Source organism: Scatophagus argus, chromosome 18 (genome assembly GCF_020382885.2).
Source record: "Scatophagus argus isolate fScaArg1 chromosome 18, fScaArg1.pri, whole genome shotgun sequence".
NCBI classification, from domain to species: Eukaryota; Metazoa; Chordata; class Actinopteri; family Scatophagidae; genus Scatophagus; species Scatophagus argus.
In genome coordinates, this window is record NC_058510.1 from 16,736,444 (window position 1) to 16,751,558 (window position 15,115).

General features: G+C 42.7%; 1 protein-coding gene across 1 annotated transcript in view; it reads left to right on the forward strand.

The window, feature by feature from the left end:
• sspo (SCO-spondin) overlaps positions 1-15,115 on the forward strand; it is a 65,393-nt gene that overhangs the window by 4,401 nt on the left and 45,877 nt on the right. The window contains exons 9-36 of the mRNA XM_046372153.1: positions 143-299; positions 1,352-1,604; positions 1,698-1,839; positions 1,925-2,072; positions 2,986-3,158; positions 3,386-3,604; positions 3,715-3,880; positions 4,423-4,675; positions 5,810-6,020; positions 7,212-7,306; positions 7,386-7,642; positions 7,736-7,870; positions 8,074-8,276; positions 8,472-8,599; positions 9,700-9,809; positions 9,913-10,062; positions 10,261-10,354; positions 10,454-10,663; positions 11,324-11,529; positions 11,768-11,882; positions 12,074-12,195; positions 12,350-12,523; positions 12,638-12,871; positions 13,010-13,132; positions 13,416-13,513; positions 13,900-14,131; positions 14,237-14,389; positions 14,934-15,074. Of these exons, the coding sequence (XP_046228109.1) occupies positions 143-299; positions 1,352-1,604; positions 1,698-1,839; positions 1,925-2,072; positions 2,986-3,158; positions 3,386-3,604; positions 3,715-3,880; positions 4,423-4,675; positions 5,810-6,020; positions 7,212-7,306; positions 7,386-7,642; positions 7,736-7,870; positions 8,074-8,276; positions 8,472-8,599; positions 9,700-9,809; positions 9,913-10,062; positions 10,261-10,354; positions 10,454-10,663; positions 11,324-11,529; positions 11,768-11,882; positions 12,074-12,195; positions 12,350-12,523; positions 12,638-12,871; positions 13,010-13,132; positions 13,416-13,513; positions 13,900-14,131; positions 14,237-14,389; positions 14,934-15,074 (4,702 nt within the window). The remainder of the gene's footprint in view (positions 1-142; positions 300-1,351; positions 1,605-1,697; positions 1,840-1,924; positions 2,073-2,985; positions 3,159-3,385; positions 3,605-3,714; positions 3,881-4,422; positions 4,676-5,809; positions 6,021-7,211; positions 7,307-7,385; positions 7,643-7,735; positions 7,871-8,073; positions 8,277-8,471; positions 8,600-9,699; positions 9,810-9,912; positions 10,063-10,260; positions 10,355-10,453; positions 10,664-11,323; positions 11,530-11,767; positions 11,883-12,073; positions 12,196-12,349; positions 12,524-12,637; positions 12,872-13,009; positions 13,133-13,415; positions 13,514-13,899; positions 14,132-14,236; positions 14,390-14,933; positions 15,075-15,115) is intronic.

A 15,115-nucleotide genomic window follows, 5' to 3' on the forward strand; every position in this document is an offset into this window, starting at 1 on the left:
ACACAAAAATAAATTCATACACTGTTTACTTTTCAGTAGGCCATAATACAACATAATGCAGTGTATCTGTGTTGACCAAAGCCACTGTGTACAGTTTGTACATTTCTGACTGTGAAGACTCCTAACGGCTTGTGTCTTTCAGTTGGACCCAACAGCGTACGTAGACACGTGTCTCTACCTGTACTGTAGCCGGACACCCAAAGAGAGGGACTCTGCAGTGTGTGACACTATGGCCAGCTATGCCCGAGAGTGCGCCCAGCAGCACGTCATCATAACGTGGAGGACAGCCACCCTTTGTGGTAATGAAATACAGTGATTTTACTAACCTGCTGACTGAGGGAGTAAAGTTTTTGATCCATGATGCTGTGATATTTAACGAAAGTAGAGAACAGTTTCAAAGCCAGGGAGCTCACTCAGTCCCCTGCAGTATGTCACTAAGTCTTTATTACTTTATTGATACCAATACTAATGTATAAGAGATCACACTGTATACAATGTATACTGTATACTGTAACAGTATAAATATATACCATCTATTTTATTTCTTAAATTAATTATGTTAATTAACAAGCATGAACAGATGCATTATAGATTAACCTACTATTTCTATGATATGTTTTAGTCAAATTGCTTAAATTTTAAATGTATATTTTTATTTAATTTTTTTATCTATATTTTAGATAATTTACATTTTTATAATTTATATCTATATATTTTTTTTTAATTTTAAGTTGTTTAGTTTAGTTGAAGGTGCAACGTTTTTAGAAGCAGAGACAAGGAGATCGACACATCAACATTTGTTTAGTTATAACATTGTGTGAAAACATTGGGATGACCTTCATAACCACGAAGTAAGATGATAAGATAGGAGTCAGGAGTTGCAGTCAAGTTATCACTGGTTGGTCACATAGTGGAGATCAGGTACTGCTTTGAGTTCTTGGATTGTAAACTCAAGAAATCATAGATAATATGAAATATAAAAAAATCAGAATTTACTTTCAGAATCCTAGTTTTGAGATCACAGTTTCCCGCATGCACTTAACAAACACAAAGTGTTTTCAAAGCACTCAGCTAAAGGAGATGGGTAAACAACATTTTCGTAACATATCAGACCTGAAAGACAAGTTTTCTCTGGGACCCTGTCAGCAGGAATGTGCAGTGCCTAAGAAAAGTGTTCACCCGCGAGATCCAATTGGTGTTAGTAGCCTCACAATTAGTGAAATGAAGATTAAAGAGTTCTTATATATTCCATTTATTAAAGCAATATGAAAGCAGTAAAAGGGAAAAACATCCAAGGCACCAACAAAAGCACCAGTGTGGTCAACTAACTTTTTTCCCTCTGTCTTTCCAGCTCGTGTGTGTCCCAGAGGTCAGGTGTTTTCAGACTGCGTGTCCTCCTGTCCCCCCAGCTGTGCGTCTCCCCAGTCCCCCGGGCCTGCTGCAGCTATGGGACAGTGCAGGGAGGAGTGTGTGGGGGGCTGTGAGTGTCCTCCAGGCCTCTATCTTCACCAGGGACTCTGTCTAAAAAGAGACGACTGTCCTTGTTTCCATCGCAGACTCACATACCAGTCGGGTGACAGGATACAGCAGAGATGCAACACCTGGTTTGTGTTTCTCTTTTTATATTTCTCTGTCACTCGTCCACATTATTCTCTGTCTGACTCTCCATCCTTGTTTTTACCCTGAAACCTCCCCAGTGTGTGCAGAGCCGGCCAGTGGCAGTGCACCGGGGAGAAGTGCGCAGCCCAATGCAGCCTGATGGGGGCGCTACAGGTGACCACCTTTGACAAAAAGAGGTATTCTCTACAGGGAGGAGATTGTCCTTTCACTGCTGTGGAGGTGAGATTCATAAAATGCAACCGCGCAGTTAACACACACTATGAGATGAGTGTCAGTCACTTCTTCTTATGTTCTGTGTGTTCAGGACTTTGTTGACAGAAAGTTGGCGGTGAGCGTGCGCTGTGGAGAGTGTACAGTGGCAGGAAGAGGAGGAGGTGGAGGAGGAGGCCTGGGATGTCTAAAGGAGATGTCAGTCACAGCACTCCGCACCACAGTCATCATCACAGACGCCGGTGAGTTACTGCAGAGATGAGTTATCTCTTGCTTTGAAAGCAGTGAACAGGAGTAACATCAAAGGTCACACCTGCACGACGACCTTTTTTACATCCTTAAACTACAGGTGTATCCCGACTGCCTTGTCGTTCCTATGAAGAGGTCTACACGGGGGTATTCAGCCATGTTAACATTCCAAACAATTCACTTTGCTAGCATTTGACAAGCAAGATTACCCATCAGCCATTTCAGTTTACAAAGCTTAGAAAGGATTTTACGTGTGCCTGTATGATCACTGTAACATTTTTTATCTTTACTGATATGACTATTTGAGTGGTCAAGCCACCTAAAAATAACAATGCTCAAAAAAGGTTTCTATTTATTTATTACGTATTTATATTTCTTGTAATACTTTTATGATATTTCTAGGGAAGTGAGCGATTGTTGACCTTTAAACTACTTTGGTATTTTTGCTCATTTTACTCTAGAAATGTAAGGTTGACAACAGTGACACAGCAGAGTCCATGAGACCCGGCATTAATTTGCATACTGTTCATACTCACAAGGAGCTCATGAAATAAACATTACCCAGTAATGAATGCGTTTTGTAATACTCCAATACATATAATCAGTATTCTATTTGAGTAATGTCCTGTACCAACAGGTATCCAAGGTGTTTAAGTAACCAGGGTAACGCATGGAGGAAGTGATGTATGTTTTCATGAATTTGTCCCAAATGGGGGAATTTTGATGTGGAAAGTTTTCTTAACTGTGGATAGGAGAGGATGTCAAGGTGTCTCAGATTTGAAGCATAACAAATGATATGTCTAATAGTCACTTGAAAGGATATACTTGCAGAGAATCAGCAGTTACCCTGAGGAGCTTTTCTCATTTTAGGGCTCACTTGTATTCACAGCTATCTGTTACTTCCAGGTATCGTGACGCTGAATGGCCAGAGGGAGGTGTTGCCTGTGGTGACGGGGGACCTGATTGTACACAGGGCCTCTTCTTCATTTCTCCTCATCCAGACTTTCGGAGCCCAGCTGCTATGGCACCTAGAGGGACCTTTGGTCCTCGTCACCCTGCAACCTGGTTTTGCAAACAAGGTGACCCACATGCCTCATTTGGTTCTTTCATTGGGCCCTTTTGATCCCCAAAGTGTTTGAAAATTTTTTTTCAAGCTGTGGAACTCATGGAATTTTGAATTTCCTCACATGCTGCTTCATATTTAACCATGGGGGAGGGATGCAAAACAGCCCTAAAATGAAAGTCAATGAAAAGTCAACTCTACCAGAGCATATTTGAACTAAAGGGTGTAAATGTTGCATTCAAGGTACGTGGCCTGTGTGGAACGCTGACCTGGAACCAGCATGATGACTTTACCACCCCAGAAGGAGATGTGGAAAACAGTGTGTCATCCTTTGCTGCGAAATTCACAACAGAGCACTGTACTCTACCTAGAGGTGCTCCACCTGACCAGTGCACCACATACACCCAGAGGAGACAGTACGCAGAGACTGTGTGCTCCGTCATACACAGCCCCATCTTTCAGGTAGTTTGCATGAAGTATGTTGAACCTGTTGATATCTCAGGAGGTAGTTCATCTCTTGTCTGTCTACCTCTCTTTTATTCATGAATGCATCTGCCTCTCTGATTTTGTAGGAATGTCACGACGTGGTGGAGAGGGAGCCCTATTTCCGTCTCTGTCTGTCAGAGGTTTGCGGCTGCCTTCCCCAGGGAGCATGTCACTGCACCATCCTCACAGCCTACGCCCGACACTGTGCTCAGGAGGGCATTGCCATCCACTGGCGCAACCAGACTTTCTGTCGTAAGTGGGGAGGCCATTGGTTAGCTGGAGTCCATTACTATTTACCATAGTAATATGGAATTTGTAGAAAGGTCCAAAGTAATTGGGTTTCTTTCTTAGGGAAAACAGGGGAAAGGACTACAGACTGATCATTTCTAAATAATCATCATTTCATTCTCAGTCAGCAATGATACACTGCTATGGCAACAGTGCTAACTTGTGAAGACTTGAGCCTTATGACTTGGGAGACTTAATCCCCTCCATGAGACTTTGGTGGTACCAGCAGTAAATCCAGAGAAAGCTTTGACATCCAGGCTGAAGTTCAGTTTGTTGGCCCGAACAAGGAGTAGATCTCACACATATGTGTTTGTGTTGTTTAGCTAATGGCATCAGTACTGTGATGTCACATGCAGTCTTTCATGCGATAATTACAAGAATGTATGTCTTATAAGAGAAACGTTATATATAATGCGTTTTAGGTTTCAGCCATTAAAGCAATAACCACAAACTGTCCCAAACTATTTTGCATTTTTCAAACTTTCACACCTGTCCTGTCTTCCCAGCGGTCCAGTGTTTGGGGGGTCAGGTGTACCAGGAATGTGGTCGTGCCTGTGGTGGATCCTGTTCAAAGAGCTGGAAGTGTGACGATAGTGATGGCGGAACGGGCCTTAGGTCATGTGTTCCAGGTTGCCAGTGTCCACCAGGTCTTGTGCAGGACCACCAAGGCCAGTGTATTCCCATCACTATGTGTCCATGTGTACAAGGAGACAAGACATACCCGCCTGGTGCTGTTATTCAGAACAACTGTAATACCTGGTATGTAGCAGGGAAGATGGCATTATATGGCATTAAGGCATTGTATTTGCTACATCCTTTCTTTTGAAATATTTTGACTGACGCTGTATGTCCTTAAAATATTTGAAACATCCATACGAACCCTTAAAAACACACACACACATATATATGTGTGTATATATATATATATATATATATATATACATATATATACAGAGTCAGCCAAAATAATGTATACACACATCAGAAAAAGAAAAATAATCCATAAATATTTAATTTGTATAAGTACTTCTATACATATAGAAGTTGGATCAAATTATGATAACACTGTGTACTGTTGTCTAACAGATGGCATTACCATTTTTTCCTGATGTGTGTATACATTATTTTTGTTTGTTTCCAAGGAACTTCTTTGACTCTTAATTGCAGAATTTCACTTAGATTACTGGACAGATATAATTCTCTCAAACAAGCACAGCAGACATACTAAACCTGTGAAAAGGAAACATAACTGAAGAGGTTAATTCAGCACAAACTCTTACCCTAGATTGGATTTTTACAGTGCATCATAAAAACAGACCTTTCTCTGTTATGGTTATCTGCGTGCTGCTTTTATCATGTGGTAGCTGTGATAAAGAATCAGAGCATAAACATGTTTTCTCCATTGTCAGTGGCGCACAGCTTTGATGCAGCCCCAATATAATATTGGCACAGTTTCAAGAGCATAATTCTGATATTTCTGAATGAGCCTTGATCCCACGGGGTGACAACGTCTACTCAAGGTCTGATAAAATTTTCAGTCTGAAATGTACACTTTTATTGATTGGTATAATCTGCTAAACATTAACAAATCACTCACTCACTTGTTTTTGACAGCAGAAAATTTTGCCTGGCAGTGAGTGCAAGGTGTCGTGTAATGACTGAAATTGCAAACTGCATTGTGCGCTGGTCTTTGAGAGCATGTTTTCCCCACTGATTCCCTGGTGGTGTGAGAGTTCTGATGAAATCACCCTATGTTCCTGCTTCCTGATACAGGATAGGTTGATTTCATTGGACCTCTTCACTGCATAACCACAGAGATCATCACTCTATGACAGGAAATTAATTCCTGTCAGTTGATGTCAGTTCTGATTCTGCTCACTCTTCCCTCCACAGTGTGTGTGAGCAGGGACGATTTAACTGTACTCAGGAACGCTGTGAGGAGGTGAACCAGTGTCCAGGCTCTCTAGTCTACTCTCCACGCTCCTGTCTCCTCTCGTGCTCCAGCCTGGACCCTCCTGGCCAACAGCAAGGATCCAATGTCGCATGGTCGAGCTGCAGAGAGCCCCTGTCTGGCTGTGTCTGTCCCCAGGGAACTGTGCTACTAGTAGGTTAAAATTTAGATTAGGTTTTGTGAGTGGATAGACGATAAAAAATGTGAAATGTAGAGACTACAGACCTTTTTCACAATAGACAATTGACTTAATTTAGCAGGCAGACAACACGTGAAGTTGATATCATTAATGATGGAGAGCTAAACAGAATACAATCAATATTTATATAATTTGTTCCACCTGTGATTTTTCTGATATTACATGTCCAGATATCTTCCATGAAAAACTCAGTGGGCTATTTGCTCAAAACTGCATTCATTATTTCTTTTTTCTTTTTTACCACTTGGGGGCAGTAAACAAACTGAGAGCACAATATTGACATAATACCTTATCAAGTTCCAAATCCACATTAAATTAAAATGGTGAAGTGTTAGCAAACCGTTGCTTCTTTACACAGAGAACAGACACAGAGCAACATTAGCATCCACCTGGGTTTCTGGCCACGTAGCATTTACTGTCCTCCAGAACTCCTAAGGGTAAATATCTGACTCTTTAGCTGTTAATTGCTTCACTATCTTCAAAGTCTAACGTTAGCTAGCGGCTAATTTGGTCTGACGTTTGGACGCTAAACAGGCGAGTTAACCGAGGTTGCCTAACTCAGCATTAGCTTACTGCAACTAGTAAGTAGCGAGACTGAGCCCAATGAGTTAAATGATGGATGTACGAAAAACCAGTTGTTTTGATTCCGCTTGCGACACCTTTCACATGTTATAATGTTATTTGGCATGTTGCAGTGCAATTTTACTAATTTAGTTGAGCATACCTGTTCGAATGCTAATATTAAGTGATAAGATATGACCTTAATAATTATAAGGTGTATTTTTGGGTGTTTTTACTTTTAATGGCGCTAGGCTAGCACTTTCTTTCTGCTAGCTTGTGCTACAGTTTAGCATGTGTGGCCACAGGCTGTTACTATCTTACGTATAAAGTTCAATAAAATTCTGGTCTTCTGCTTTTAGTTTCAACAGTACCTTTATCTTTTCTTCACTCTTTTTGGTCTCTTTGGTATTGCTAATTAGAAACGTGTCCTTGAATCTTAGATTTGTTGTTTTAATACGGGTGTTCCATGCATCAGGGGAATGATATTTTTTAAGTGGAAACCCAGATGACAGATGTCCAATATCATGGCCCTACGGGGCTGAAATTTGACAACTGTAATTTCTGTGTTTGCTGATTTACCTCAGGGAGATCGCTGTGTTCCACCAGATGAGTGCCCATGCCACCATAATGGTCGACTTTACTACAGCAACGACACCATCATTAAAGACTGCAACACATGGTAATGTATGCATCTGTCTCATAGCATCATATTCCTTTGATTTGTAATTTCCTCAGGTCTTATTCATTAAATCCCGCAGTGTGTGTAAGGAGCGCCGTTGGCACTGCACCCAGTCCACCTGTGCAGGTGTGTGCGTGGCAACTGGTGACCCCCACTATGTGACGTTTGATGGCCGCTGTTACTCTTTCCTGGGTGACTGCCAGTACGTGTTGGCAAGGGAGACCAGTGGTTTGTTCAGTATCACAGCAGAGAATGTGCCCTGCGGGAGCACTGGGGTCACCTGTACAAAGTCAGTAACCCTCAGCCTGGGAAATACTGTCATACATCTGCTGAGAGGTATGAGAATTGATGTTAAAGAGAAATGTTTGGGCATAGGCAGGCTATGTTTTGGGAATTATTTGCTTCAGGCAAGCTGTCTTTGTCCTTTAGGTAAAGCCGTGACAGTAAATGGGATGCCGGTTAGTCTTCCAAAGTCTTACAGTGGCAGTGGTCTAACCTTGGAAAGAGTCGGCCTGTTTGTCTCCCTTTCCTCCCGACTGGGGGTCACTCTGCTATGGGATGGAGGTAGGACACAACCTTAAATTATTTTCGATTTGTTAAGAGATGATAATTATATATAAAACAGATTTTTAGAGTTTCATACTAAACTTTGTCTATAATTATTGTGGAAATGTGCTGTACAAGCATTGCTTGTGTCTGTGGTTTTAGATACAGGTTGATTAACAAATCACTGTTGATGAGGTTGTAATTCTGCATTTTGCCTCCAGGTATGCGTGTGTATGTCCGTCTGGCGGCGCACATGCGGGGTCGAGTCGGTGGCCTGTGTGGTAACTTTGATGGAGACGCAGAGAATGACTTTACTACACGACAGGGCATTGTGGAGTCAACGCCTGAGCTGTTTGGAAACTCCTGGAAGGTCAGCCCATCCTGTCCTGACGTGGCAGACCAGGACCTCCGAGACCCCTGTTCTGTGAGTTCAACGACAAACACAAAGACATTCACACACTGACATTTATAGGGACTTATTAGACTATTATTTTACTACTACTATTATCAGTCTTACTTACTTGGAGAAAATCAATTTATTATGATAAACTGTCCGTTTCCCTGTCTCTGATACATGCATGCAAAAGCAAGTGATTTTCTTCCTCTTTGTCTTGCTCAGCTGAACACCCACAGGGTGACCTGGGCCAGGAAAAGGTGTGCAATCTTGACTCAGGAGCTCTTCTCTCAGTGCCACCCTGAGGTGCCCTTTCAGCAGTACTATGACTGGTGTGTCTTTGACGCTTGTGGGTGAGTGACCGTACTTATCTATACTGCCAACCACAAAATTATCTTTTAAAAAAATCTACTATGCATAGTACCTGTGTTCCTTTCAAAATAATTCTTCATTGGGAACAAACGGCTGTTTCTTTGGCATCATTTCTTGCCCCATGCTCTGATTTTAGAAGTTTTCTTCATAATTCCCAGGATATTGCAGATTTTTTTTTCCATGAATTGGCACAGGGCATCTATAGGCACATCTGTATGAGAAGCAATGGTTAGTATTTTGCTGCAGTTCTGTGAGCTTGTTATGTGTCTCATTTACTTAACAACGTTTATTTGCATTCAGCCTTCCTCACCACAGTGCACTGTATAGATTCTTAAAATCTCTTAAAAACATGCTGAATGCATTTCCTGGCCCAGAAACCATTTACAAAGCCTTCATTGAATGTTTTGAAACCTACATTGTTAACAGTTAAACTGGCCTTGCTTTTTTCATTGTCTTTTATTGCTATATTGGTACCATTTGTAGACCATTACTGACACCATCGGGGAATATGTATTACTGCTCCTCGGCTGGCAGAAATGTGTATTTCTCCATCTTTGTGCATATGGCATCCATGTGCTTCTGTGCTCGTAGAAACAATTAATGTACAGAATTCTGTAGAGCAAAAAGGTTGTAATGGTATTTTCCGTGGTTCAAGTATCAGATAAGATAAGATGAACTTCATTGATCCCACAGTGGGGAAATTCACTTGTCGTGGCAGCTCACAAGAACAAAAAAAAGTGCAACAAGCAAAAGTGTGCAATACAGTTTCAAAAAAATATATGAGAGATAATCTATTAACAATTTTCAAAGTAAACACTGTACAACACACAGCTATATACAAGTCCACATAAGGGAGGAAATGAGGAACTAGACTGATGAGTTGTACAGTCTAACAGCTGTGGGAATGAAGGACCTGTTGTAGCGCTCCTTCCTGCACTGAGGATCCTAATGCTAATCACCTTTTAATATGGCAGCATACATTTTGACATTGTCTACTTACAGCAACACTGAAGATGTGAGCAGATATCAATACATGTGAGCAGTCAATGCTGTTCCATTATTTGCATTGTGTGTATTTTAGCTGTGACTCAGGCGGCGACTGTGAGTGTCTATGTACAGCCATTGCTGCCTACGCTGAAGAGTGCAACCGGCGAGGGGTCTACATCCGCTGGAGGTCCCAGGAGCTCTGTCGTACGTCAGAGTCACACAATACACACACAGCAGTCTTGTGTGCATGCAAGTTTGCTCCTGTCTTGCTGTCCTTCTTTATTTTATCCTCTTGGTTTCCCTGCAGCTCTGCAGTGCGAGAATGGTCTAGTGTATGAACCTTGTGGGCCAGCTTGCTCGCCCTCATGTCCCAGTGTCAAGCAAAGTCCACTCTCCCAGTGTGGCGTGCTCTCCTGTGTGGAGGGCTGCTTCTGCCCTGCAGGCACAGTTCTACACGGTAGGACAGGTTTACCAAGCTAATCCTGAGCCTCCAAGGGTGATTTATTTTTATGTATTTATGGACATTTTTCTGTCATTTGTGGATAGTAGAATTCTCCTCAACATTTTAGGCTTTGGACACCCTTTAGCCTCCAGACAAAATATCAGATTTTCAGCCGAGACGGCCCAAGAACAAAATCTCCTTTCTGTTCTACAGGGGAGAGCTGTGTAGTTCCCAGTCAGTGCCCATGTGAGTGGGAAGGCTCCATTTTTCCACCAGGAGCTACCATCACTCAACACTGCCAGAACTGGTCAGTCTATCTAAATGCTCATGTAAGTATATCACACTGTAATTTTCTGTAATAATCACCATTGAAGTGAGAGGGGTTTCTTTTCTTGTGTGTGTCCAGTTCCTGTGAGGATGGTGTGTGGCAGTGTGAGGGTGTGGCTTGCCCTCCGCCCTCACCCCCCTGTCTGGAAACAGAGTTTACCTGTGCTGGTGGCCGCTGCATCCCCTCCCAGTGGGCGTGTGACAACGAGGATGACTGTGGCGATGGCTCAGATGAAGTCTGCCCGTCCACCTGCTCTCCAGACCAATTCCGCTGTGGCAGCATGCCAAGGTGAATCTACATTGACATTAGTTTATTAACAAGCACAATTTCTACATGTGGAGATCAGGTAGATTATGTTATGAAACACATCTAATTTTTTTTGGTCATAGATGACCTCTTACAACATGTTTGGTTGATCACCTTTGAATCTATCGTCCAGAGTGAAACATCTGGATTCCTTTCATGGAATAGATTCCCAGAACATTGACCACATACATTCATGATGAACTTTTCATAAGTCACTAACAGGCTGATGCCTGCACTCATCCTGTTGGGTTTGTGAAAGTGTAACTGTGTAAATACTTATCGAATTCATGCAACCGTGGGGTTAGAATGGTACAGTAAGATGCTCAATATGAAAGCAGTTATTACGCTACCAAGCTAAAATGCTAAATGTCATGTGCTTATGTGTATGGTTAGTATGTTGAATGAATGATTTTGTTTGTTTGAATTCACTGTCTGAATGTGGAGATCTTTTCTCCAAAGCTTCACCCAGGAATGTTGAACATAATTTAGTTTGAGTTTAGCATATCGTCATTTGTTCGTCTGTCTTCAGCGGTTTGTGAAGAGGCATTATGGTCTTACATGGTTGCTAACGTGGTTTTAGACTTTTAGTCTTCCTTCCAGTCTTCCTGAAGCATGTTAAGTAAACTGAACCTAACCCTGCAGTGGACCATGTTTGAACCTGGCTCTGCGTTGTGATGGCCACCCAGACTGTGCTGACCAATCAGATGAGGAGTTCTGTGGACCCGCCTCTCCCGTGCCCCTGTGCCCACCGGGGGAGTTTCAATGTGCCAGTGGAAAGTGCCTGCCAGCCAGCCGTGTGTGTGACGGACGGCCGGACTGTGGTTTTGCTGATGGGTCCGATGAGCAAGGTAACCCATGACTCAGCAGTATACTCAAGCAGCTCTATTACTTTATCAAGAAATGTGCTCCATCAAAAGCTCCACTGAGCAGGATGGTGCTGTATGTAAAATTTATTTTGCAAGGTACTTCTTCAGCACATTTTATGAAGAAAGGCACTCTTAAAAACGTAGTATTTTTGTGGGGATACTTGAATGATAACTTTTCTGTACAGTGTCTGTGTAATAAACTGTGCTTCTTTTGGTCCAGACTGTGGTGTGGTGTGTGATGAAGGGGAATTCCTGTGTGCTGGAGGACGTTGCATTCTCTACCTCCACCGCTGTGATGGGCATGATGACTGTGGCGATCTCAGTGATGAGAGGGGGTGCGTTTCTGCTCAATTTTGGTATATGATATCACAGAGCCTAAACAGTATAGCAGGAAAGTTACATCAAATAATGAGAATTAATTGCAAATGCTCCTCACCCCATGTATGTTCATCATGTGCAGATTGTGTTTTCTTTTTTGCTTTGTGGAATGTGCCACCATTATATATAATATTTTTGCTGGTTTTAGGTGTGTGTGTGCACCAGGGGAGTTTCAGTGCCCTGGGGACCAGTGTGTCCCTGCAGACAGAGTGTGTGACGGGCACAGAGACTGCCCCTCTGGAACAGACGAAGCTGTTTGTCCAAGTAAAGGTATAAAATGTAACACAGCAAAAGCGTTTTTGTAACATCCAACATGTCAAATTAATATATAATTGTGTCAGCTATAAGTTAGCTACATTTCTAACCAAAACTATCCTGCATATATCCCGATTCCATCCAATTTCATCCATTCTGTGTGTGGCAGTGACCTGTGCTCCTGATCAGTTTGCCTGTAGTGATGGTGCATGTGTTGCCACCACCAAGTTGTGTGATGGAACCCCAGACTGTTCAGGCGGAGAGGATGAGAGCACAACCAATTGCTACGCCGTTATCCAAACACCGTCACCCTCACCTGTCACCCCGACCACGCCCACTTCAGGTACTGATAATATGAATGTAAATAGGTAGATGTAGATGATGATAATGAGATTTAGGGGATTTTTTTTTCTTTTTCAGGATTCAGTGTTCCTCTTATACATCCCTGTTTGTCCAGCTTGCAGGTCCTATGAGTTCAGCTGTGCCACTGGTGGGCAGTGTGTGCCTCAGGCCTGGCTTTGCGATGGAGAAACTGACTGTCTGGATGGTAGTGATGAGCAGCAGTGTGTCGCCCCCTGTGGTCCTGGCCAGGTGCCCTGCCTCAGTGGGGACCAGTGTGTGGACTACCAGCAGCTCTGTGACGGGACATCGCACTGCAGGGACGCCTCGGACGAGAGTATCGACAACTGTGGTAGGTTACAGTACACAGTTCTGAAGTCACAAGGTATTAAGTGTTACGGAAACCCTGGCGTTGTCATCAGGCCACCAAAACTGTTTTTGTCTGAAGATGTTTTAATGAACGCTGACAGTAATTCTGTCTGTCTACTAGGCTCTACTCGGATACCTCCTTGTCCAGGCAGTTTCCCATGTGACAACCGCACCTGTGTTAATATGTCGCAAGTGTGCAACGGTATACCGGACTGTCCACGGGGCGATGATGAGTTGGTGTGTGGTGAGTTCTCACGAGATAGGATGAAGAGAGAGGTGAGAATGGATGGAGCGAAAAGATGGACCAAGGGACTGCAAAAAGTCCTGACAAAAATGTTCGAAAACGGATGACAGGAAGTAAAAAATAAAGGAAAGGAAGCATAGAAACAGAGAGAGCGAGAGGAAGAAATAAGGGAACAGAACTTAAAGGCAGTGTACATCCCACTCTCCCATATTCACAAATTTGATGGTAGTGGGTGTAATTTCTCATATGTTTGATCATATTTTTGAAATTCTGTTCTGTTCAGATAAAACTGTCTCACCAGTGCCTCCTGGGGATAGGAACACCACTGTCACCTGCCCCGAATTCACATGTATGGATGGTTCCTGTATCCCCTTTAACACAGTAAGTCTATGAATGATACAATATCCTCCAGCCGCAAGCTCAATTTTATGTGTTTTGTTAGCGGTGGATGACAGTATAGGTAAGAAAAAGGGATAGAAAGGCCAGTCAGTCAGTTTTTAAATATTCAGTAAAATTTGTAAAATTATAGAACTTTGATATTATTGATATTCTTTTAGAATTCAAATGACACCTCCCAAAGAATGAATATGATATGATAGAATCAGTTATGGTGATTTGGCCTAACTGATCAGTCATCAGTCGTCCGCATCCATCAAACAAAATATTAAGAAATTAGTCTCAAGGGACTGAGAGCAGCACATACTGTGTTTACTCCCCTCACTATTTATTGAGCCCATCCTGTTCACTGACTCTGCTGTGACACTTAGGTGTGTAATGGTGTGATTGACTGCCCAGACTCCTCACTAGCACCTCTTGGTAGCCCCACTGATGAGTTGGGCTGTAGAAGCTGGGGCTCCTGGGGTCCATGGAGTCCCTGCAGCACCTCCTGTGGTACGGGCTCCATGGGTCGGCAGAGAACCTGTCCTCCAGGAGACCCACTCCGTCACTGTCGGGGACCAGACATCCAGAGGCAGCAATGCTTCAACACCACCTGCCCTGGTAATGAAGTGGACATGAGCTCCAAAATCAATGTTTTAGAATAATGATAATGATCATGATGATGATTTATTTCTAAAATGCCATGTTCTCTCCTTTCTCCTCAAGTGGATGGTCAGTGGTTGCCATGGGTCAGCTGGTCGAATTGTTCCACCAGTTGCGGTGGAGTGCAGGTCAGACATAGAGGCTGCATCCCTCCCCGCTATGGAGGTCGAGACTGTTCCCAGCTCCCGGGACCATCCAATCTATCTATGGAAATCAGTAAGAGCTGTCTGTAAACTAAAGCTGCCCTAATCATACAATAACTGAGGAAGACAGTTTTTACTTCAAAAGTTTAGGTTCTCCCAAAATCCCAAAAGGACAAAATGATGGCAAGGAAAACTAATTTTTCCACAGTAACTTGAGAATTTCTGTTGGCACATAAACAAAAATTCCATTCAGAAATCTCAGAGATGGATGTCCCAAAAACTGGACATATAATGCTTGATTTTATACCACTAGAAGCAAGAGAGAATATTTGTGTCTTTGTAATTTCAGCATGTTTCAGATGTTTTTAGGTCAAATCAATCTTCATGTAATTTTATGAGTAAAGAAATTACTATGAACTGGAAACTTTCTTACAACGTTGTATTGTTGCATCAAAACTTGATGGAGGTGGTTCAAAATGCAAAAATGAAATAAAATTCAGGCTCACCAAACAAATGGTCTGATTAAAAGCCACAGGAGCAAAGAAAAGGGCGTGAATTCTAATGCAGGTTTACAAAGTTTTAAAATGATTTTTATTTTTTTCCACCTCCTGCTCCAGAGCCTTGTCCTGATGATGGATGTGCCAACACCAGCTGTCCCACAGGGCTGGTGAGACACAGCTGTGCTCCCTGTCCAATGTCCTGTGCCCACATCAGTAGTGGGATCACCTGTAATACACCAACAGCACCCTGCTCCTCAGGTCAGTCAGGATAAATCTCTCTTGTGCACTAGAATTGTTTG